The sequence below is a fragment of the Drosophila simulans genome, chromosome 2R, assembly GCF_016746395.2.
Source record: "Drosophila simulans strain w501 chromosome 2R, Prin_Dsim_3.1, whole genome shotgun sequence".
NCBI lineage: Eukaryota > Metazoa > Arthropoda > Insecta > Diptera > Drosophilidae > Drosophila > Drosophila simulans.
This window is the reverse complement of record NC_052521.2, coordinates 20,704,301-20,726,970: the sequence shown is the minus strand read 5'-3', so window position 1 is coordinate 20,726,970 and position 22,670 is coordinate 20,704,301. Positions and strand designations below refer to the sequence as shown.

The following is a 22,670-nucleotide window of genomic DNA, read 5'->3' as shown; positions in this document are numbered from 1 at the left end:
CCAACTAAGACCATAACTAAACCCATAGCCATATGGGTCTCTGAACGATCCTATACTTATGCGATCTGAACGATCTGGCGACGGCAGCTGGTGGAAAAGTCGGAGCAGAGAGCTGCGACGACGACTGCGAATGCGAATGCGAATGCGAGTGTTTCAAGTCAATTTTTGAATAATTATGAATCGTTTTTCGCTTTCGTTGTTCTCTAATTATAACAACATCATAATCATAATCATATTCGCGATCATAATTTCATATTTGGCTGACTCTTCGCATTTTGCGGCGTTCTTAATGTGCCAAAAGTTTATTTGTATCCCGCCAAGAACACAGATACAAATGTATCTTCTACTCTCACATATGGCGCAGCATTTTCAATATTACCCAAACGAGCGAATGCTTCTTCATTTCTCTTCATATTTCGCATTTATTGCGATTAATTTGAAAATCAGATACGTAACCATTCGATTGCAAAACACTGTTGACAATTGACAGCATCATCTCTGGCAGTCAAATTCTTTCGCGCTTGATATATTTCGCGGTGATATAAAACTCGGAGTTTATCAATTGTCGGCTTCTTAGTCATTATTTTAATGTCGCTGAACTAAGAGCGTACTAGGCTCCAAACACCTATCAGCTGGAATAGTTATCAACACAAAGACCCTTGGGGGGGTCCCACAGGGATAACGTTTGGAATTCGGCACATCCGCCTGGAGACTTCTCACTTTGGCTATGTCAGAGTGCTGTTGGTGTTGGTACTAAAATTCAGCGGAATTATATAAGTAGGAGAGGAAGTGACGCGTCGATGGCTTAATTGTACAGTGTGCATATTGCTTTATGGGTCCCGGAGCAAATAAATCGCGAAAACACAAATCAGAGTCGCCTTTTATGGGTGCAGTTCGCTCGGTCGCCTAAGTTAAGCGAATCAGCAGCGCCGGAAATTATAGAAATTAGCGATGCCAATATTATTGAGCACAAATTAATATGCAGCCAAGAGATTAAGCTAAATTTATATGTACGCCGCGGCGTCGAGTGCGTGCCAAATAAAAGGTATTCGCCGATTCTGAATCGGAATATCTCCATCTCCATCGGTATCTCAGTTCATGTTTCACTTTATAATATGCAATCTAGCGGGCGAAGATACCACGCCATTTGCCAGTTAGTTGGCTAATGACTAAGACTAAGGAGTGTCAGTCAAGTCACACAAACTTGGCTAATAAAATAGAAATTAGCCAGTGCGCGCTGATTCATAGGGCGTATGAAAATGCGGCACTAGAACGTTTATATTGGCCAATATCGTTTCTTTCGTTTCTTGTTTATAAGCCCCATATCTACACTGTTGCTCGTTGTCACTGGACTGGCTCCTTAAATTCGAAATATCCTTTTGTAAGGATAGGTCGAAAATACCATTAATGTTTTGACTTGAATACATATCAATTTTAGTCCTTTGCCAATGCTTGTGGTCCTCTTAGAACGTTACAACACTAAGGATACCCTTTAGAAATGTTCTGGTGTGAGCCAGCTTCATATTTACCATTTTGATTGTCTGTTTGTGTGCGTTCGTTATCCTTTTCACAAGTCCTTGCGAAAAGTTCACTCGTGTGTTTGTTGATAATCCCAAAAGCGAGAGTTTAGCAAGTTTATCGTATTTGTTTTGATTTCTAGAACTTCGTGGTTTCTTGCAAGCTAAGTGCACATGTTCACATGGGTAAATTGGTTTATATGTTGGTTTCTTGGTTGTGTAAGCACTCGAAAACCGATTCAAAATTGTGTTTAGCACTAGGTATCGGTATCATTGGGCGGGTTTCTTAAGTGATTGATGGGGGAAGAACGCCGGATGAAAGCCAAGAACGCTGGAATTGTGCCGCTGCGCGCGTTCGCACTGCTTCACGTTTAGTTACTGACTAAAGGGCCGCATTTGAAAATTTTTTTAAAATCATTCTGCTCTGCCAGCGGCGACGGCGACTGCGGCAGCGACAAACACACAACAACAACGAAAAACTAATAAAATCAATTTACAAACGCACACAAGCACGAGCGGAGCCGAAGACGGTTCGTGTGCGCTTCGTGCAGCAACGAAACATGCTGCAGAGAGCAATTCGGGAGCGCCGCTCTCGCGCTTTGCTAGTGTGCGTTGTATTTGGCTTTAAATGTGGGCCAAAAGTAATGACAATAGCGGCAATTGTACTTTAACTTGGGCTGATTGCCAACTCCGCTCTCTGCCGCTCTCTCCTTCTTCGTCTTCGCTTTTCTCGCTCTCTCTCTCTCTCTCTCTGCGAGTGGGAGTAACAAATGGGCGAGCAAAACAAAAAGCAAGAACGCGGCTACAACAACAGCAACAGTGCGCTCTCCTCGGAATAAAACAACAAATATCAAATCTGAATTATTTGCCCAGCCAGCAAAAAAAATTATCTCGGTTTTTAAGAAGGATGTTGCAGCTGCATAGCATAATTTAGGGAGTCCTCGGTTGCCTCCCCCTTTTTTATTATTCTTACATAATCACCTCGCTTATTGCTCGAATTTCACAGCGAACGAATGAGAGGAATCTAATCCGGAGGAACCCTCATGTCAACGACCGTTATAAGAGCTACCAACCCGTCCGTAATTACACACAAAGTTCCATATCGCATATACATAAATCGCAATTAATCAAGTGCAAGCCAATGCCGCTATATACCACCAACCCTCCCGAACTCGCAAACCCTAACCCAAACCCAAACCTAAGCCCAATTTCAATCCAAATCCCAACAAGTTCAAAAACTCCGACGGTTTGCGAACCATAATTACTCTCGCTCGCACTCGCAGTTCTTTCGGCTGCTGCCATCCCGCTCGCACTCACTCTCTCCCCAAGCGGCTGCTACTAAAAATGTAATCATTATGCTTTATCGTGATAATCAGCAAAGGCAGCAGTCGCAGTGGAAATCGCAGTCAGGAGAAAAGTTTTATGCCCTTTATGCACAGGGTGTCAAAGGGTATGCCGCATATGCCTTCGTTGCAGCGACAGGAGATAACGGATTAAGCGGGTTTACGTTAGGGGTACCAGATAGGAAATTAGTAGAGGTGGTAGCACATTCGAAAAGCCTAACCCATACCCCTTCCCATCGAACAGTCCGTTACTTTCGAACTTCGATTTTGATTCAATAGGTTATGTTCTGATTGCATTCTACGAAGAAACGCTTCCTTCGCACAATGGGATCTAAAATATTAAATCAAATTGTTCGACACAATTATGGGTACTGTACTAAAGAGGTCTTCAAGACATGGCAATTAAGCAGCAGCTGCTCAGCCCGAATGGGGTTACATTGAACCCCTGACTAATTGATGGGTATCAAAGTGCTTGCCTCACTTACTCGCCAGAGCAAGAGCAAAGCTAGCAATAGTACATAACAAAGGGAAAACCCTAGCGCAAATATACATTCGAACTAGCCGGTAGAGGGAGCGAGGGATACGTGTGCTAGGTGCGAGCGAGCAGGAGCGAGCAGCCAGCACATCCAACTGGCAAACAAACAAACTAAATTACAACAATTCCAAAAATTTATAATTGTGCTCAGGCGAACGCACACACACACACAAGTCAAGTTAGAAGTTGAGGAACCACCACCCAACCCAACCCTACCCACCACCCCTTGGCATGCCACCACCCCCATCCTGGCGTGGTAATCGTCATTGGCATCGGCATCATCATCTGGGTTTTTTGCCTTCTCGCCTTACGATTCGCCGTGGGAAAGGGGAAGAACGGCAGGGCTACTAACAAAAACCAAAAAAGCGAAGGACCAACAACAAAAAAGGCAGTTAAGTTAAAATGTACTTAGAGTTTAAGCGTAACCCCGAAATCCCAACCGAACCCGAAACGAGATTGTGTGTTTTAAGCGTTTTAGTTACCCATACCGTTCCATACCCCCCCACCGCTACGCCCCTGGCCATGCCACCCCTCTCTCTCGCCCTCTCTCTTTCGCCCTTCCGGCCAGGCCAGGCCATCCTGCTCGCTCCTTTTGTTGTGCCTGCCCCTGCGAAGTCAGCCATCTTGTGCGGCGTTATTAAATTTTACACAAATACTAAAAATGAAATCAAAATTTTCTTATTACAATGACTATTTTGAGACCATCCCCACAGCCCACCCTTCCTCGTCCTCGTCCTCGTCCTTTTCCGCCTGCTGTCCTTTTCTTTTCCTTTTCTTCTGCTCGGCTCTTTTATCCAACTTCTGCTTCTTTCCCAACAGCTGTGCCTTGAGTCGATTCGGTGTCCTTTGCAGGGTGGAGGAGCTCGGAGCTTTTGAGGATACCCTAACTCAAGAGTTGGTAACAAGTTTCGGCAAACAAGTTACTTCACTTCAACTTATCTGCGAATCAATATATTCTGAATAATCCTAAAGTCGCTAAATCTTAATGTTTTGGTTTTACATTCCTTCCTCAGCATTCAAGTTACATATGTAACAAACATTATGTTGAATATATATATTAATCCTAGTAGTAAGTGAACTTGCTATTCGGTGTCGCCCGAAATTAAAAACCGATTCCATTCCTCGTTTCTCATTGCTCGCATTATGTGACTGTGTGCGTAGAAATGAAATCGTACTTATGCCACTACTTATCGACTGCATTCATTGTTAGTACTCAGTAAAACTTTTCAGTTTTTGGCTGTTGACCCCTTCGAACCCACTAAACCCCCCACTAAGCCCCCAATCGCACAATCGGTTGGGGAAACTTTCCCTCAGTGGAAGTCCTGTAAATGTCCGAACAAAAATCTATAAAAATCAATTAGAAATTTTTCGTGCAGCACAGGAAAATCACAGTCAGTGAGCGCAAATGTTTTACGACTTCCTGTGCCAACTAAATAAATTTGAGCGTTTTGATTCTACCTACCAAACACAGCCAAGACCAAGAAAGCAAACTACCTGAGCATACATACTTAAAATTTTAATTAAACACTGCCAAGGTTGAGTGCCTAAACAAATCTCGCCCGATAAGCCGCAATGCGAGGCGAAGGAACAAATCCCAAAGATATAGGATACAACGAAGGACAAGTGATGAATAATACCAATCACGTACGGCCGGGCACAACAGGGGGGTGGGGGAACAGGCGGAGTAGGTAGGGGAAGGGGGAGGGGGAGATGGCCACCTCCGAGGCCTAATCAAAAGAGCATTGTAAACTAAGCCAAGACAAGATGAGAATTCCAATTCTGAAAGGATCGTCAAAGATCTGGCAGGCAACTCGGAATGCGTAATCTCACACCGAAATGCTGCAGCACACAGAAACAACAAATTAAGTGCCGGCACACACAGATACTCAGCGCACGCACACACGCGCACTCGCTCACCTACGCCACACCTTCGCAGACCTCCTATCTACATAAATCTATGGAATGAAAACATTTTTCATGCTTCCAAGATAGAGAGAGTTGCACTTGGAAAAATGTGCAACTATTTATTATCTGCAGACAAGTAGATCAAAAATAGATGCTAAAATTCCCAAACTGTTATAGCGCACAAAATGTCGTATGAAACGAAGGTAACTCTAACTAATTTTAAGATATTGTTAACTTAAGATTGATAGTAATCGTACTGATATAATTTTCCAGATCCCATCGAACCCTGCTGTTTCTCCCAGTGTAATAACCCAGAGAGTGATCCATTGGGAGACAATTAGTCGAGCTGAGACAGGCTTCCATCTCGCATCTCCCGATAGCCAGTCCCTCGTCCCCAGTCCCTCGACTCGCCCCTCACCCCTCCTCACCTAGCGAGCCATAACTTGCGTTAAAAGGTCAAGCCGACTCTTTGATATGGAAGCATTGATCTATTGTCCCTCCAGAGCAGTGTGTGTGCATTTTATACGCTCCGTTCCTAGTGCGATATTCCCTTTATTTCGATGTTCGGACGTTCTTTTCTTTTTTTAGTGAGTTGCTTCGTCAAAATGATTGATTTGTAGGTGATGAATTACAACAACCACAGCACCGAAACATCCAAGGCATTCTAAGGTTGGGTTAGCTAAGAGCCAACCGACAGACAGATAGATGGATTCAGGGATAGCCGCATGGATGTGTGAGAAAGGTATGGGACATAGTGAGGATTAAATACGAAATTTTCCATTTAAAAATATCTCTTATTGTTCGCATTCGTTTTTTGTTTGGTTTTGTTCTACACTCCTCGTTTGCTCATTTTCCATTTTTTCTCCGTTCAGGGGGAGGCTTAAAACGTTTTCCACAGATAAATCTGATATCGGGATTTGGGAAAATTAATTATTGTAGCCATGCACGTGGAACAATGACAATGTGGGAGAGTCATCTCCGAGGGACGGATGTCTGTCATTTAGTTGACGAAATTCTAGGCAGGACTTCTTTACAAAAGACGGGGATCTCAGGCGAAGATAGGCAAGAAATCCCATTAAGGGTAGAAGAGAGTTGTTCTATTAAAATATGGCCCTTCGTTGTAATATATTTATGTATGGCGGTTAGTGTAATCAAATTCCTTGAAAAAAATGCCTGGCTAGATTCATCAGATGATCCTGGGTGGCTCTTAGGATCAACGAGCATGTGCATCGAAGTCTCTCTTCATATCAATAATAAGCTAGTTGAAGACCCTTCACACGCCCTCATTCCAGCTGAACAACTCAATTCACCGATCTCCACTCCACTCCACTCCACCCACTCGATGAATCTCAACTGGTCGCAACTAATTCGCACATCTTTCCGCACTTTAATGCATCATCTATCTCGGCATCATTTTGGCCACTCGAATTCGAAATAGCTTGGAAATTCGAAATGTTGCAACCCCTTTCCGTCGAGGGTGTACTTCGCGGTTCGCGATGAAAAGCGGGCGGGGAAATTGATGGAAAATTTGTTGCCCATAAGACAATGGCTCTGATTTTTACATGGCCAACGGAACGGAAGAGGGCGGTGGTTCGTTAATAAAAATCTGAGGGCACAATTCGAATTCAAATGGCTTCATGGTAATCAAGAATTTTAGCCCATTAATACAGTTATACAAAAAGCCATAAATACACAAATATTCACACAGAACTGGGCGCAGATATAACTTTGAATACATTAGATTATTGCCTGGGATATGCCAGCCTCCCTCGGCGTCAACATCACCATCATCATCAGGGGCAACCCATTCTAATGCGTATCTCAGGGTAAATATCTCAACTCGTCGCTTTGTGTATCCGAGTATCTTCTGTGTGTCGCTTTGCAGGCGCAACCCCGCAACTAAAAAGTATCTTTGTGTTGTGTCACTTTTCCTTCGGCTTCATGGCTAAATATGTAAATACATTTGCCTAACTTTAGAGCCGAGCTCTGTGAAGTGCGATTTGGCAATCGCCCAATCTGCCGGGCACTCCACAAAAGGGGGAAAATTGAAATACGCTTTCAACGCCGCTGCGATTTGAATTTCAAATGTCGAGCGAGTGGAGTACAGTTCCCGCCCGACTAGACATCCATAGATGCAGATGCAGATGCGTAGATGCCGCCTCTCATAACTGGGTCCACCACCCGTTTTCGCCCAACGACTCAGTTATTGTCATTGCCAGAGACTTGAATTTGTTTAATAATAGTTGCACCCCCTGGATTTGGGACTCAGAAACTGGGCGAGGGTTGCAGCGCTTGCATTATTAGCACAAATCTGGGGAAAGGGACACCTGTTCAAATGGTAATTGAATCTCCGCATTGCAAAATAGAAACTGAGACACACTCGCAGACTTACGGATCGTAGTCTTGCGCATTCATAATCCGCAGACAAAGGACTTTTGCCCAAACAGCTGCGCAGTTTTGCAAGGCGCAAAACTAGTTCCTCAAACTACGCATATGAGGCAGATGGAACATGGGCAACAAAGACGCACTTTGGCTTTTCAGATCTCAGTTTTTCATTGATTTACGCTCTGTGTTTTAGGCTACACTGAGGAAAATCCAGCTGAGAAGGATCAAGTATTCGAATCATTCATTCAAAGATGAAAGTAGATATCTTCCCTTATGTTTTCTTTGCCCAATTGATCTCTTCCTTAGATATCCTTAAATATATAATGGTTAATATCACACATTTTATCTCAGTGAGCGTTTATCCTAAGACTTGGATGAGTCGCAAAATTGGAGAATGGAAATGGATTCCCCGGCATTAGGCGCTCTCATTATATTCCTATGCCCATTGCGACCTATAGTCGTATTCCCATTCCTGTTTCTATCGTCAAAACAAGGAAACCATAAACCATTAACATGAAAAAAAGGATAACGTGTTTCCTTTGTTATCTCTCCCCAGTTGCTGCGACTGGCAGTCTGTGTGTGTTTGCACAAGACGCAAAAATATCTACCAGGAACATGCCGAACTACAACAAAAACACAGGCGGCGCAGAAAGAACTACAAATAAGGCAAATCCCATCCCAATGGACGAAGTGCCTCAAGGTACGAATCGCATTCACATTGCTATTGCTCCTCAGGTAGTCAGTCAGTCAGCCAGGCAATGGTATATGGTTCTGCGTTTTAGGATTTAGGGTGTTCGACTTGCGCGTCGCCCGAGCTCAAATTTAGTTTCGGTCTTCGGTTTTTGCGTGCGACTTTATTCTTATGGATTCTATATTCTATGGAGTACAGTTGATCCCTCGATCGGAAGTGCCATTTGATAGCACGCATAATCTGCACCCTTATTCAACTCCAGTGAACTGAACGTAATGAAATAGTCGGATTGAAAGGCAAGGATCACACATCGATTCGCATTTCATTGTTCTAATGACAACTATAGATATATTCGTTTACGTGGAAAAGATAAATCATATTCAAATTAACGATGAAAGACCTTTCGGTGATTTGAAAGGTAAGTTGGGCCATAAATATCATCCTGCCAAGGTTATCTATTGAATTTTAGATCTATTTATTTTCACAAGGACAACGCTTTTAAGACCAATTCAACATTCCTATGAAACTGGAATCCAAAGTTATGAACAAGCAGGACACAATGCGCTCTCTAAGTCCCGTTAGCTTATGGCTCCCTCTGTTTGTGGGTCATCCTACTCATCCTACACATCCTTGTGCTAGCATGTTTATGTTCCTGGCCTGCCCCTTATCGCGCAACATGTGTTCATGTCCTGGGTCGCCAACTGTTGACATTTTACAGTTGCGGTCGCCGTAGCCGCTCGCTCTTCGCCCGCCGCCCGGTCCTTTCTTATCAGCATCAGCATAGGAGCGAAGGACGAGGAAAGAGAAAGGAGGAGAGGGAGCACGCAATATTGTGACAGGCTTTGCACACCTTTGGAATCGCATTGCGAGCGGCAGGACACACATGCCATTCTGGCACTCTGCCAATCGGCTCGGTGTCCATTATGCTGCATATTTAGTGGCATTTAGCTGTCGATGTCCCTATCCCGATATCCTGATCCTTAACCTGAATTCGAGCCCGAGGCGAGGTGCTCTGAACCTGACCTATGGGCACGAATGTGCCTTTGTGTGTGTGTGTATGCACATGCACATGTTACTCACACGCACAAAGAGCGAAAACAAAACAGAGAGACGAAAAGGACGACGGCAAGGACACACAGACGCGCTTCTTTCGCTGTGTGCGAGAGAGGGAGGCAGAGAGATAGCGAGAGAGGGAGCGGGAGCACGGACACGCAGACATGTGCTCGGCTGCTGTTGCCCTCCCCCTCGCACCGCACCCATCCCGCTTTGGCGCTCTCCCACTCTCATCCTCGCAACACGTGAGCAAGTGTTATTGTCCTTTTCGCGTGCGTGTGTGCGGATGCGACGGCGCGTGTCTGTGTGAAATGGAGTGTGTGTCAACCACTGTGTGCGTGACCTCAACAGGTGTTATTGCCAGTTGTTGTGACGGCTATTGCCTTCTCCCTTCCCCCGGCGATTCACTAAAATTCATTAATGAAAGCAGAAAACTGCAAAAAGGACCTCTATGAAAAATGCTAAAAACGACTATATCATATCTGTTAGTTAATAAAGCAATATCAAATATATATATATATATTCGGTTTTAAAAGGTATTGTTTATTGTGTAATATCTGACTTCTGAAAAGGTCCATCAACTCAAACCCTCCAAAACTAAAATCAATTTGATCCCATTTCTATCCCCCAAAATGGAAACAGCAATTCAAATTATGAAATCGTTGCCTTCAAATGCCCAGTAAGTAACGAACAACAAAAGGCAACCACATCAATTTAGCTCGCTAGAACTCCCATATCTATTTTCTAACGAAAGCCAATGAAAAGCAACAGAAATAGAAGAGAAAAAAAAAGCAGCCGCAGCAACAATAATAAAAATCAAAATGGGCGCTAGAATAATGCATAAAAAAGTCTCAACAAGTCAGACAACTTTGCGCTAAGTACACAATACATTTCTCACACACAAAGGCAGCAAACCCTCTACACAAACACATCTGTATCTATGTTCGGCTATATGGAGATTGAAGTACATACACACATAGATATATATACAGCAAGTAACCAAATAACCAAAAGCTGAAAACTGAGAACTGAAGCGAAAGAGTGAAAGACAAATTGTTTTCAAACGTCGTAATCAAGAAATGATTTCTTAAAATATGCGCGTTGTCGACTTTTTGAATTCGGACCCATTACAATGGAAACGAAGGGAGGGGGGAGGGCTGACAGGAGGGGGGAGTCAGTTTTTTGACCAAGTTGCGCGATGTTTGGAATACCCTTAAAAATTGAAATTGCAAAGGGACTAAGGGAAACTTGACTTTGAGGGAGAATTGCCCAAGTAGCACATCAAAAGGGTTGTATTTCGAAAACAGATTTAATGCTTACTTTATAAGGAATATATTTAAAAGCCCTACTCGATATACACCCTTCTTTTGAGATCTTGTTAACCAAAGGACATGAAGGAAAGGACATTTTCTTCTGCATATTTGAAACACCCATCTACAAACTCAGGATGTTAATAGGTTTTTGAATTGTAAGATAGTGGCAGATACCAGTCCTAAGGACACCTCCATTCCGTACGATGTTATGGCAACTGTGACTCCCAGTTGGAAACTAATGGTTAGGGTATAGACAATAAGAAAGTCTCGACGGACAGGCGGAGATGAACTCAGTTAGGTGAGATGGAAGCAGAGACGACAGGAAGATGCGAAGGGATGCGCAGGGCTGAGGGGATGCAAAACGCTCAAAGATAGTTCGATAAGTCCTGGAGCGCAAGAAGGAGATGAGCTGGAGGTTGGAGAGGAAAGGAGCGGATAGGCAAGGAGTTTCCGTTCGCAACAACCAGCTGGTTTTTTGGGATTCGACAACTCAATGTTGTTGGCGATAAAGTACAGTTTCTGTGTTTCATTGCTGTGATTCTGTGGTTGCAGCCGACCAAAGACACTTGAACCAATTACGAAAGCGTCGTCGGACTGGAAGGGCTATGTATGTCTATATCTATATCCATCTACTATACGTATATTTGTGCGAGTCTAATGGAAATGCATAGAATGACACAGGGCGAGCATGTCCCGTATCTATCTCCATTTGTGTATATATGAATTTATGATTTGATTACACCAGCTCAAGTGTCGCCGTTTGTGCATCTTTCGGATACACATTTGCTAATGGCTTTTGTTTACTTGAATTCGAGGCAGGGGCAGCTGGATCCGATTCGGATTGATTGGTGTAATGTGTGCGATACGTTCCCCTTCGATTGCCGATGGCCGGATTGCTCATTGCTTGTTATTCAAGTTGTGCCCGCTCCTCGAGCATTTGCACTTGAGAACCAACAAATTGTCGCGTTTCAATCACCCTTCCTCAATGCTGCCCCAAATTGCCGCACGGCTTCGAGTTCCGCTCCATTGTCAACCGAATCTGGATCTGGGACGGCGTTTTCGGTTTCCAACTGAAGTCCCCTATCTCAGTCCGGCCATAAACCCAAGTGCGACCCTTTCTGAATGGAGTGGATCGAGTCTAGTGCTTGATCAAGTTAGAAGGCCTCAATTAATGGAAATTATGGAACACTCATATACCATTTACCAATTGTCCAGATAAAACCACTCAATTCAACGCAGATAGGATACCAAAAGGATCCGGAACTGAGTACTGACAAAATTCCAGGACTTGCATGGCTATTTAAGCCACTCAAGTTCAAACAGATGTAAAAAAGTGTTAATATATGTACATTCAGGTAACCACATTCTCGGGAAAAGGCTGGTAAGGATGCGGGATTTGATCAGCCAGTTTGGGGGTGCGACAACATTTACTTAATGCGTTGACAAGGATTTCTTCGAACAAAAAGGGGGCGAAGTGGGTGCCCGAGGCGTTGATTGTGGGTGGTTTAATCGCCCACAATGCGACGACACAGCCACTTCCAGCAACCCTTTCCCTTCAGCAAGTTCAACAATTGTTGGTCTAGCTGCTCCGAAGTGGAAAGCATGGGTATCTGGGCCGTGGGGAGCGTTTTGGGAACAGAGTAACTCTTAAGTCGCCATCGAATGATTCCCAAGTCTAAGTTTAACAAATGCATAAATAACGAATAAGAAAGAAGCACATACACACACACAGACGAAAACATGCCCAGACTAAGTAAATCATCAAAGTTTAGGCTCCACCCAGCAGTGCTGTTGTATGTGTGTTTCTATATGTACTACACTCATGTACGTTTGCGGTCAACATATTAGTGGTATTGAATCATTGGGTATTTCATCTTATATGCTCTATGTCATTTCATACATGTAACATCATCATTTAGCTGAGATTGCAAAATACAAAGTATTATTGAAATTTAAGTAAGCTGCAGTCGAGCTACATTGTTGTGACCGCTGGTGTTTGCGATTATATATGTACTGATATGTCGCAGACTCTAACTGGTTTTTTGTTAAATGTAAACAACATTTAAATTAGCGAATAAAAATGTATTATTAATGCGAAAACATGTTTATAAAGGCAGCAAATACACGCGCAAGCCAAGAACCCAGCGGAGCGACAGAGAGAGCGCTAGCCGGAGTGCGAGCGAGAGGCAGTGAGCAATTGTTAAAAACAAAAGGCAGCAGTGCTTTGTGTAAAGATTAGGGCGGGGCCCACCATCCCAAAAGAACAGCGAATGACGAAAAACAGCCGAGTGGAGAAGTCAGACATTAGGCGGAATTAATAAATTAGATTGGTAACGAAACGCGTCTCTAACTTGGCGACTCAGCTGACGCAGGCAAAATCGGAGAATACTATATATATACGATATCTGGGGTTTCTATATGCTCTTCTCCGTCTGTCGAATGGCAGTATAATCACGTAGCCGAAGGTGGGGAAGAATTAGCTTATTATAAATAAATCTATCTGTAGCTACATTCATAAATTCCGCCAACAAAAAGCATTATAAATTTAAAGTCATATCAAGGGGGCTGATACGAAAGTTCTCTACTTTAGGTTCATAAGTTTATGCGTAAGTAGTAATACAAGTAGTAGCTACTTCTTACTGGTTAGATTTTCAAGTTTTTTGAAAAAGTTTCCTTGTGTACTTGCATCTAATTGAACTGTCACCTAACTTTTCGGGCCGCCCTCGCACTTCATTGTGGCCCAAAGCCGTCGAGCTCCCTCCGGCGACCGAAATGCGCTCGAAAACTAGTTCTGAGCCTTAGCCCCCACTTATTTTGATAATTTTGTTGCTATTTCTGCACAGGCATTTTAATTTCAAGTGACGCAGAAGCCTTTGCCTTCCATTTGTCTTGCCGTTCGGCGTTAGATTTTCGTGGCTGGGCACGTATTAGCATACGAATGTATCTCGCAGATACAGATACGAGTAGACCACACGGCACATACCTTTGCGGCATACTTAACGCACTCGAGTGACAATAATTGAATTCATTATGGGCATGGAAAAAAAGTTGGCGGGGCCCAGAAACGAAAAACCAAAAACTGGCAACTGGCAACTGGCCACTAAAAACGAGATGAGATGAAGGGCGCGCGGTGTGGGAGTAGTAGGAGTACTAGGATTAACAATGGCGGGTAATTAACCTGATAGATCCACTGGCCTTGGGATACCAAAAGCGGCTCGAGAGAGTCAGTCACCAATCGGCGATTCTGTTACCATTTTTATTTGGGCTACGTGCGGGTTTTACTTATTAGCCGCCTAATTACCATATAGTCATACCACAAGTAGCCGCTTCTTAGCCATAAAGCGGTCGTTCTGGCCCGCTTTCTAGCCATGATCTTCGTGCAAGTTAAGTTTTCGCAAACCCAGCGGCCAGAAGAAGATACACAAACGGGAAAATCTTTATCAGCGCGGAGGTCAACAAACCGCGGATATCGCTCAAGTCGCTCCCTCCCCCTCCCCTCACATAAACCTATATATATATATATATACATCCATGTATATATAGCTGCCTTATCAGATAATTGAGCCAAAGGTAAGCAGAGTGCGCTATGTTAGCCGTCTGTGACTCAAGAGCCATAAACTTGGCACTCGGCCTACGGTAATTTCAGGCACCATAAAAGCCCGTTCGCAGCGTTTTGATTTTGCCTGGACTATTCAATAATGGTTTCTGGCTTCAGATAGTATAGTATATACATGCTAAAAGAAATCTTGCCTTTGAGTTCTGCTTAGAATCAATCAGTACTACAGGTAATGGCAATAAGCCACAGGCAACACTCATCGAAACTTGTTTATAAACATAAAATAATACCTTTCTTTAATGACATGAATAACATTAATGACTTGAAACCGAACTAAATGACATTATCATTTAATTTACACACGAATAACATTTGTGAACTCACCATAAAAAAATGTGAATTATGTGTGCGATTGATCAAATGTGTTATGCATTTGCATTTGGCTTTCTTCTGTTCAATTTATTCGCGAGCCTTTTGAATACGATTCAATTCATTCAAAGTACGGGCACGTGCATTATTTATTTAATTTGCGCAAATTTTGCGCATATTCGCAAATCAAACGCCGAATTAAACCGCACAAAGCAAACGAACAGGAAGATCGGGGTAGCTACTTAAACCGCAGGCAACGCGAAACGCTTAAAACTATAAACTGAAAACTAAAATCCCAGACGGATGGCCAAAACGGAGAGCCAAGCCGAAGGCGTCGCAAAGTGCACTGAAATTGAGAGTGGAATCGGGCGATCGAGGAATAAATGGAGTATATGGAATATACTATATGGAATCGGGCAGAGCCTCACATAAATAATGAGTGCGCACATAAGCATACAAGTACACTGGCAGAAAAGACGGCTTACAGCAGCGAAAGTCCCACTAAACGAGTGTCTCAGTGGCTGCTCCTAATGTTTTTCGTGCTTGGAACCCTTGTGGCGACCAAGTTCTCGCCCATCGGAGGCAAATTTGCTGACAATTGCAAGAGATGTTTCTTTTTTGCTCGGCTTTTCCAGCTATTTTGTTTTTGCCCTCGCCTCGCATTTCGCCCGACGGCTGGGGGGGAGGGGAAGGCGGGTTTGGGGAAGCAGTGGGGTCTTCTTGGGCTGCACTTGGAGGTGCGGGGGGTGGGAAGGTAGTCTTATTTCAATTTACAACCAAGTGACGAAGTATCACAATTCAATGTTTAAAGTTTTTATCACGTTGTGGACAACAACAACTGCAGCGAAAACACAGCGCCACACTCCAACAAAACTAAACCGAACAGTGGAGCCTCGCAGTGGACTAACCCGTACCAAATGCAAGCATTAAAAATTTCAAATTTAACCGCCACTTGTAAGTATGCAACACCATACGTTTTCAGTGTGGCAGGAGGTGGATCCTAATGACATTTTCAGCCACAGTAGTGCGAGGCTAGCAAGGCTTCACTGTACAAGGCAGGCGAACACAAACAAACAAATGGAGCAACTGCAGCTAACTCTGCCGGGCGACAGATGCGGGCAGATGCGGGGTGCGGAGCGGGGCAGGAGCGAGGGGATAGGGAACCCCACATACTGGGGCATGGGCATGGGCATGGGCAGTATGCAAAGCTTCCCCCTTTTGGCACCGCGCAATATGGTTAATATGGCGCGACATTTCGTCCGCCGCCGCTCGCTTAGTCAGCCCGCTGCGCTCGCTGCTCGCGGGGCTGTCCGGAGGGGAGGGGAGGGGCACTAAATGTTTAGTAACCAACTGAAATAGTAGCACTCGTGTTAGTATCGGTTCATGAAAAACGAACGGCAGCGAAATAGAATTGAACGAAAAATAAATGAGAGCCACTTCGGTTTACACAGAGTTTCGCATGTAGCTACACGACTTGCACTTGGATTTGAATATGAATGCACACACATAGCCACAGACGGGGTCAGCATTATAGGGCCACTACATGGAAACCACACTGTGTTGAACAATGGAGTAGAAGCGCAAATATACTTAGTTACTAGTAAACATATTTCAAGTAAGTTTTTGTCTAGTTTGCTGACCCCAGCTGTATCTGCATGGTCAGGGGCGTGGGCAGAGGGGGCGGTGGAAAGTGGTAGCCAAACGTCGTCAGCGTAAACTGATTACCACCGGACGATCTATGGAGCTGAACTAGCGGCACGTACACAGCGTTTTTGGGGCCAAAGCCCGAGATGGGGGCTTACGGGCTCCGGTGCTACGATGGGAACCTTCGCTTCGGGAGTTGGGTTCGTCGATGGGGAAGACAGAACGACTCGACGGCCCGAAAAGTTCCAGCTAAACGCGACTGCACATAGGAAGTCGGAGCTAAGACTTCAATTACAGTGGTGCACCACCCATGGGTCGATTGTGAAATTATAGACGAACCACCTTTGGGTTCCACGAATCCGAAATGAGGCGAAACGAAAAGAGTGCGCCAAAAGCGATTACCAATTAATGGAACGTGCTGCCAGCTGAGATTATACCACTATTACTACTATTTCCATATGATTAGTTCACCAAACAATGACAATTCTGCATGCATTGACTTCAAGTAAGTTAGCTAACTTACATACGTATGTATGAATCACCTATTTTGCTCTAATTATCTCAGCCTTTGTATCTATACCGCAGCACATTCGTAATGAACTCATCACCATAACTATTAATCTTATTCACTCAATCGACTAGGAAACTCGCCGCTTTATCGTTATCACCAGCCGGCTAAGTTGCTGTTGTTGCGAAACATAGCTGAAATTCCGAGACTTTGGGCCCAACACCCACCGCAAACTGCACGTAGTGAAATTTAGCTGGCAACTAAACCAAACATGCTGCGATCTAGAAAATGTATCTTTCAGATGCACACGCTTTCCACACCCACACACCCCCAAGTGCGCACACATAACTCCAGCTTGGCATTCCAACTGACTGTGCACACCGAATTGAACACGTGCTGCATTTGGACCGGCTCGAAGGACCACGACCGGGGAATTGGGGCCAGCAGCGGGGGCGGGGGGAGTGGATTGGGGCTGGGCCGCCTGGTGAATTGGTGGTTCGGTGTTCGGTGGCTTGCAGCCACAGACAATAACAAAGGCCAAGTTGAGTGCAGTTGGCAGCGGTGAGTCATGCTCGCTCGCTCGCTCGCCAGTCGCACTCCCACTCACTCGCACTCGCAGCTGCAGCGGGCTCTCTTCGGGAAGAGTGGCATGTGGCATAGTGCTCCCGATAAGAGATTCCTGCTGCTGATGCTACTTCACAACATTGCACAGATCGAGTGAATTATTAAAGCGAAAACGGGAAATGATGATTACACACACAGTTTCCCGCCTCTTCCAACGACAGAATGGAAATTGGGAAAGTCCTAGAAATTGGAATTTCTTGAAGGGAAGAATTCCAGGCACAGTGTCGCAAGTCTATCTTCCATTTCCAGGCCCACTGTGCGGCGAACTTAGCTGGCCGCCTGCGTCTAAGTGTTCATATGCACGTGCCCGCGAGTGTGCTAGTCCCGTTCTTTTTTCGTTTGTTTGTGGTGCGTTGGCCGGCAACTTTAGTGGCAACGGCTAACTTTTAGCAAAAGTTTTAGCTACGAGTACCTGCCACTAACTAAAACCACAGGCAAACAGACCCAGAGCACGAGCGCCGCCCGCAGAAGTTTCCACCACGCATCGAACTATGAAAATCGGAAAAGTTTGCAGACAGAAATTTCCAGCCATGCATCCGCACAATGGCGAAGTGGACGACGCAGTGCGTCCCCCCGCAACTCACCGCACCGCTCGCCATCGTAATTAAAGCTGGACTCCTCCGCAGGCTTAAACCAGTCCAAAAATCCACAGAATCGTCGCAATTTCGGCTAAAGTAACGAAAATAGCACGCGACGCGCCAAACAAACTTTCAAGAACACAAGGAACTGTAAACGAACAGCTGTCAAAGTGCGCGCGCTCATAGAGACGGGGCTGTTATGCGGCCAACAGCTGATGGCACCAGGGCTGCAGCGCAGCGGGCTTTCAAACGGCACAACTACAGTGAACACACGAGCAGGTGAACGGTATTATTTAATTACTTGAGCTATTTGAAAACCTGCGATTGCCTGGTCCGCTCCGCCTCCCTCTCCATAGCATCTGAGTCCGACTCGGAGGACGAGACCTGCCGCTTCCGGGCGGAGTGCTCCGATGGCTGGGCGCTGGTCAGCATCCTGGCGGCGATGCGCCGGAAGAACCAGAAGCGACTCAGATAGGCCTCCGCGCCCCGGCTGATGAAGTACAGCTGCAGTGGTCGCCTGCTCCTCTGCCTATGCAGCTTCTGGTTCGCCCTGCTGCGCGAGTGGGAGAACATGAGGTCCAGGGCGAAGGTGCAGTGCATCAGGTAAATGGCGCCGGCGTACAGGGCCACGATGGCGTTGTCCCGGCAGCACGCATAGAAGCTGGGCCATCGCTCAGTGCGGAACTCCTCCAAGGTGGCCACGTACATGTTGGCGTACACGGTGACCATGTGCAGGCCACCCAAGATGCCGCCGAACAGCGCCTCGTGCTTCATCGTCGGCCGCTCGGCGTAGAATGCCCCAATCAGGGATATGAAGCATATGATCACCGAGCCGCCGTACGTCCCGCACAGCAGGAAGATGTGCGGCACACCCTCCTCCATGAAGCAGGTCCAATGGACGAGGCAGCAGCCCAGGCTCAGCAGCAGCTCCATCATCTTGAACAGGAACCAAACGGGCTTCTTGGAGCGCACCTGCATGTTTGCCCGAGCAAATGGTTAGACTACAATTGAGACAAGATAGTATACGTGGATACATTTGGTTCCGCACTACGGACTTTTAGCTACAGGCCACCTACGACTAAAGCAAACTTACGACTAGGATTAAAAGTGTGCTGTGGTAAACTAAAAAGTTGCAGGAGCCTAAGGTAATCAGTACATAATGTTAATAAGTATTAATAAGTATAAGGTTCATAAAATAAGGTCGATCTAGTCTAGTGTACACATTTGATGTTAGACAACTCAAAGATTACTTGCTCCTCCCACAATTTCTTATGCAAGCCATGCTCCGCTACTTGCGCCAGTACTGGGTGAACCGATGAATCTGCTCCACCAGAGCCGGCATCACCGCCGTAATGGAAACGTCCAGGAGGCTCTGCAAGTGCTGCACTGCCTCCTCGTCGGTGAGGCCCAGCTGCAGGTTCTCCTCCACCTTCTTGACCGCCTTGTCGGGCTCGAGGGCGATGTCCGGCACAGTGGCGTCCACCATCAGGGAGAACAGGTTGAGCATCACGTTGGCATGCCGGCGCAAGTGCAGGTAGGCCGTGTAGCACTGCTTGCGGAACTCGTGGTGGTGCTCGGAGCTGATGCCGCCCATGGCCTCCACCATTTCCTTGCTCAGCTTCATGGGCGGCGGCATGGGCTTGGGGTCGCGTCCCAGAATGTAGCCGAAATCGATGTGGAAGAGCTTGCCGTTGGTGGTCAGCAAGAGGTTGTCCAAGTGCCGGTCGCCCACACCTGCGAGGGAAGGCAAACGATTAGCGGAATCCACCTGGTTACACTCCTTTAGTCTCACCCAGCAAGTAGGTGATCACACAGTAGCCCGCGCAGCTCTTGATGTAGGTGTCCATGACCTCCGCCGAAATACCGTAGGGTCCATTGTCGCACGGATGGTGCTTGCGGAAGAAGTTGTGGATGTTACCCTCCCGCGCGAGCACCTCCGCCACGGTGCAGGAGTCGACGTACTGGAGGAAGCCGTGCTTGGAGCTGGTGGCCAGCACTTTGTAGGGAGTCAGCTTCAGATCGAGGTTCTCGCGCCTCAGCAGCTTGTCCATCAAAGTAATCATCTGCAGGATGAGCTGATCCTGGCGCAGATCATCGCCGTGCTTGAAAATGGCCGCGTACTCGTGATGGGCAATCGAAGTGACAAAGGTGAGCCTGGGAAAAGGATTACGTTAAGTATACTGTGAGTGAGTACTTTGTGGTTGGGCATGGCGTACTTGGCTGGCATCAGGGCGCTCTTGAAGAGCGAAGTGCGCATGGGCACGATCTTGGTGATGTAGATCTCCGGATCCAGGGGAAACGGAATGGGCTCGAAGTTGGTGAAGTTCACCTTGAACATGTCCTGTTCGGCCAACAGCTTCTGGAACTTCTCCGTCTTCTTATTGCGATTTCCCGGCTCCTTGGCCACTAGTTTCACCAGCTTGACCAGCTCGTCGATGAAACGCCGCTGCTTCCGGAGGTTGTAGAAGATGCCCCTCAGATTGAAGTTGCCTATGCGGATGATAGTATTTAAGAATTAGAGAATGAGCCAAGACTTCGTTGAATTGCACCCACCGTTCTCTAGCACCTTCAGAAACATCTTGAGCACCATGGCGTACATGTCGTGGGCCCTCTCGTCCTGCTTCCTCACCGACTCCACTTCCTCCACCTCGATGGACAAGTACCAGTAGAAGTAGTTGGCCAGCGTGGCGTTCGTGCAAGCGCGCTGGATCAGGAATGTGCAGAGATTGGCTGGAACACTGCCGAAGCTGATGCCCTCGGCCAGCATGAGGGCATTGGAGTTTGAGTCGCAGGGCAACGAGCTGCTGCCCGGAGTGGCGGGAGCAGAAGGGTTCGGCAGCGCAACTGATCCCTGACCACCACTGCCACTGCCACCCGCTGATCCGGGACTCACTGACTTATCGCTCTTGATGGCGGCTAAGACACTGGCCGCCCGCTGATTGGCTGGAATGACCGTGGCGTGGAGTCCACTGCTCGTGGCGCTCAGATCGGATAGGCTGCTCTGGTCCAGCAGAGAGCCGTTGTCGTCCAGGATGGACCGCACCACATCGCGCTCGGGAAAGATGCAACCATGCAGGTGGACAATGTGCCGCGGATCCTCGTACTTCAGCGCTTGCACCAGCTGAAGCAAGTAGAGCAGCAGATCCTCGTCTGGCGCTTGGGCCAATCGACTAACTGCGTACTTTCGCACCTGGGGGTGCGTAAAAGTCGGACTCAGCAGCTCCAAGGCATCCTCCACGTCCATGGGTGCCCAGTTGGCCAGCATCCAAAGGGCCTGCGTAACCTCGTCCTCCAACTTCCAATTGATGCACTTGAGGAACTTGGTCAGAGCCTTCTTGTGCGAGGAGAGGTAGAAGCGGAACTTCCACACCAGATCCTGCTCCTCGCTGCTCAGAACATAGGTGGGTGGATACCTATAGACAATCGTGTGGAGCTGATCGCGAATGCTGCGGGAATGCCATGCATGAGTTGACTTCTTATCTCTGAAGATTTACGGCTTACCTGGCTGTCGGTTTGGCATCTCTGTCCGAGATGCCTGAACGTTCCGAACGGGCCAATCGATGGTGTTTGCGCTCGACCAGGTTTTCCATTTGGATCTCGGAGTCCGGCACAGAAACCAGCTTAGGCTTGGCCGGCAGCTTGTATTTGACGTCGCCCTCCGGCTCGAAGTAGACCACGGCGTACTGTAAGAAAAGATACAGCTCAGAGATGGCCAGGATCAGTGTTCCAATGACTCACGTTGTACATGTCATCCACCACGATTGCGGGAAACTCGATCATAAGGAACATATAGTCCGACATACGCTTCTCGCGCTCGTTGATCACCTCGATTTCGCGGAACGTCAGTCTGTCCAGCCAGTCCACCTTCTGCACCTGGCCGTTCCGGTGTTTCTTGGCCAGCTTTCCCAGGCGCTGCATCTGCGACTTAGACGACTCCTTGCCCTTGCCGGGCGTGCGACTGGGAAAGTTGCCATCGCCCTCGGCCCCCAGCCACACTCGCAAGTCGTACATTCCCTGGCGGAACATGCCGTCCTTGCCGAACATTGAGATGGAGGTGCCTCCGATGACCGTGGTCTGGCCAGCGCCCGAGCAGTCCAGGATGGTCAGCACCAGCATGGCGCTTCTGGGCAGGTCGGAGAACTGCAGCGGCAGCGTCACCCACTCGTTCCAGCTCCATCGCTTGCCGAACGCCTTGTAGGAGCTGGTCACTGGAAGGCAGTAGGGTCTGCCCTGGTTGAACACCTGCAGGCGCACCTGGAACGAGGGGTGCTCCTCGGAGTACAGGCCCGAGAATCTCAAGATCGGATCCTCCAGCAGTTTCTCATAGTCCGGCTGGCGCTTCTTCCCCTCGAGCGTCCCTCTGTGAAAAGCAACAGTAATGGTTGGATTCGCCAGTTCCTTCACGTTTTCCGAGGCCTTCTCCACTTACACCTTGATTTGCACTCGCTCGTGGAGCGAGGAGCTGTGTATGTAACGGAAATGGTCGTCGGGCTGGTCCATTTTCCTGCTGCCAGCCAATTCACTTTTTCATTTATGCGCAATTATCGCGGAGCAGCCACAACAGCTGTCCACAACAGAAAACAGCTGTTCAGACGGCGACGCGGCGAAGTACAGTGGGCGCTGACTAAGACGTACGCTGAACAAAGAAA

At 46.9% G+C, this 22,670-nt stretch overlaps 3 protein-coding genes across 4 annotated transcripts in view; all 3 read right to left on the bottom strand.

The window, feature by feature from the left end:
• LOC6735903 overlaps positions 1–18,215 on the bottom strand; it is a 34,498-nt gene extending 16,283 nt beyond the window's left edge. Inside the window, exon 1 of one of the 2 annotated variants that reach the window (XM_039292429.2) lies at positions 18,028–18,215. In XM_039292429.2, the coding sequence (XP_039148363.1) occupies positions 18,028–18,042 (15 nt within the window). In that variant the 5' untranslated portion in view covers positions 18,043–18,215. Of the gene's footprint in view, positions 1–1,529; positions 1,991–18,027 lie in introns of those variants that run through there. The other variant, XM_039292430.2, reaches the window with a different exon arrangement.
• A 61-nt stretch (positions 18,216–18,276) lies between these two features.
• Positions 18,277–19,022, bottom strand: LOC6735902. Its single transcript, XM_002082776.4, has one exon. The coding sequence runs from the start codon at positions 18,997–18,999 to the stop codon at positions 18,328–18,330; it is 672 nt and encodes a 223-aa protein (XP_002082812.1). The 5' UTR covers positions 19,000–19,022; the 3' UTR covers positions 18,277–18,327.
• A 6-nt stretch (positions 19,023–19,028) lies between these two features.
• LOC6735901 (phosphatidylinositol 3-kinase catalytic subunit type 3) lies at positions 19,029–22,605 on the bottom strand. Its single transcript, XM_002082775.4, has 7 exons — positions 22,451–22,605; positions 21,760–22,381; positions 21,523–21,704; positions 20,575–21,467; positions 20,238–20,511; positions 19,814–20,175; positions 19,029–19,755 (listed from the first exon to the last, which is right to left on the bottom strand). The coding sequence occupies exons 1-7, from the start codon at positions 22,519–22,521 to the stop codon at positions 19,310–19,312; spliced, it is 2,850 nt and encodes a 949-aa protein (XP_002082811.1). The 5' UTR covers positions 22,522–22,605; the 3' UTR covers positions 19,029–19,309.
• Positions 22,606–22,670: the final 65 nt, after the last annotated feature.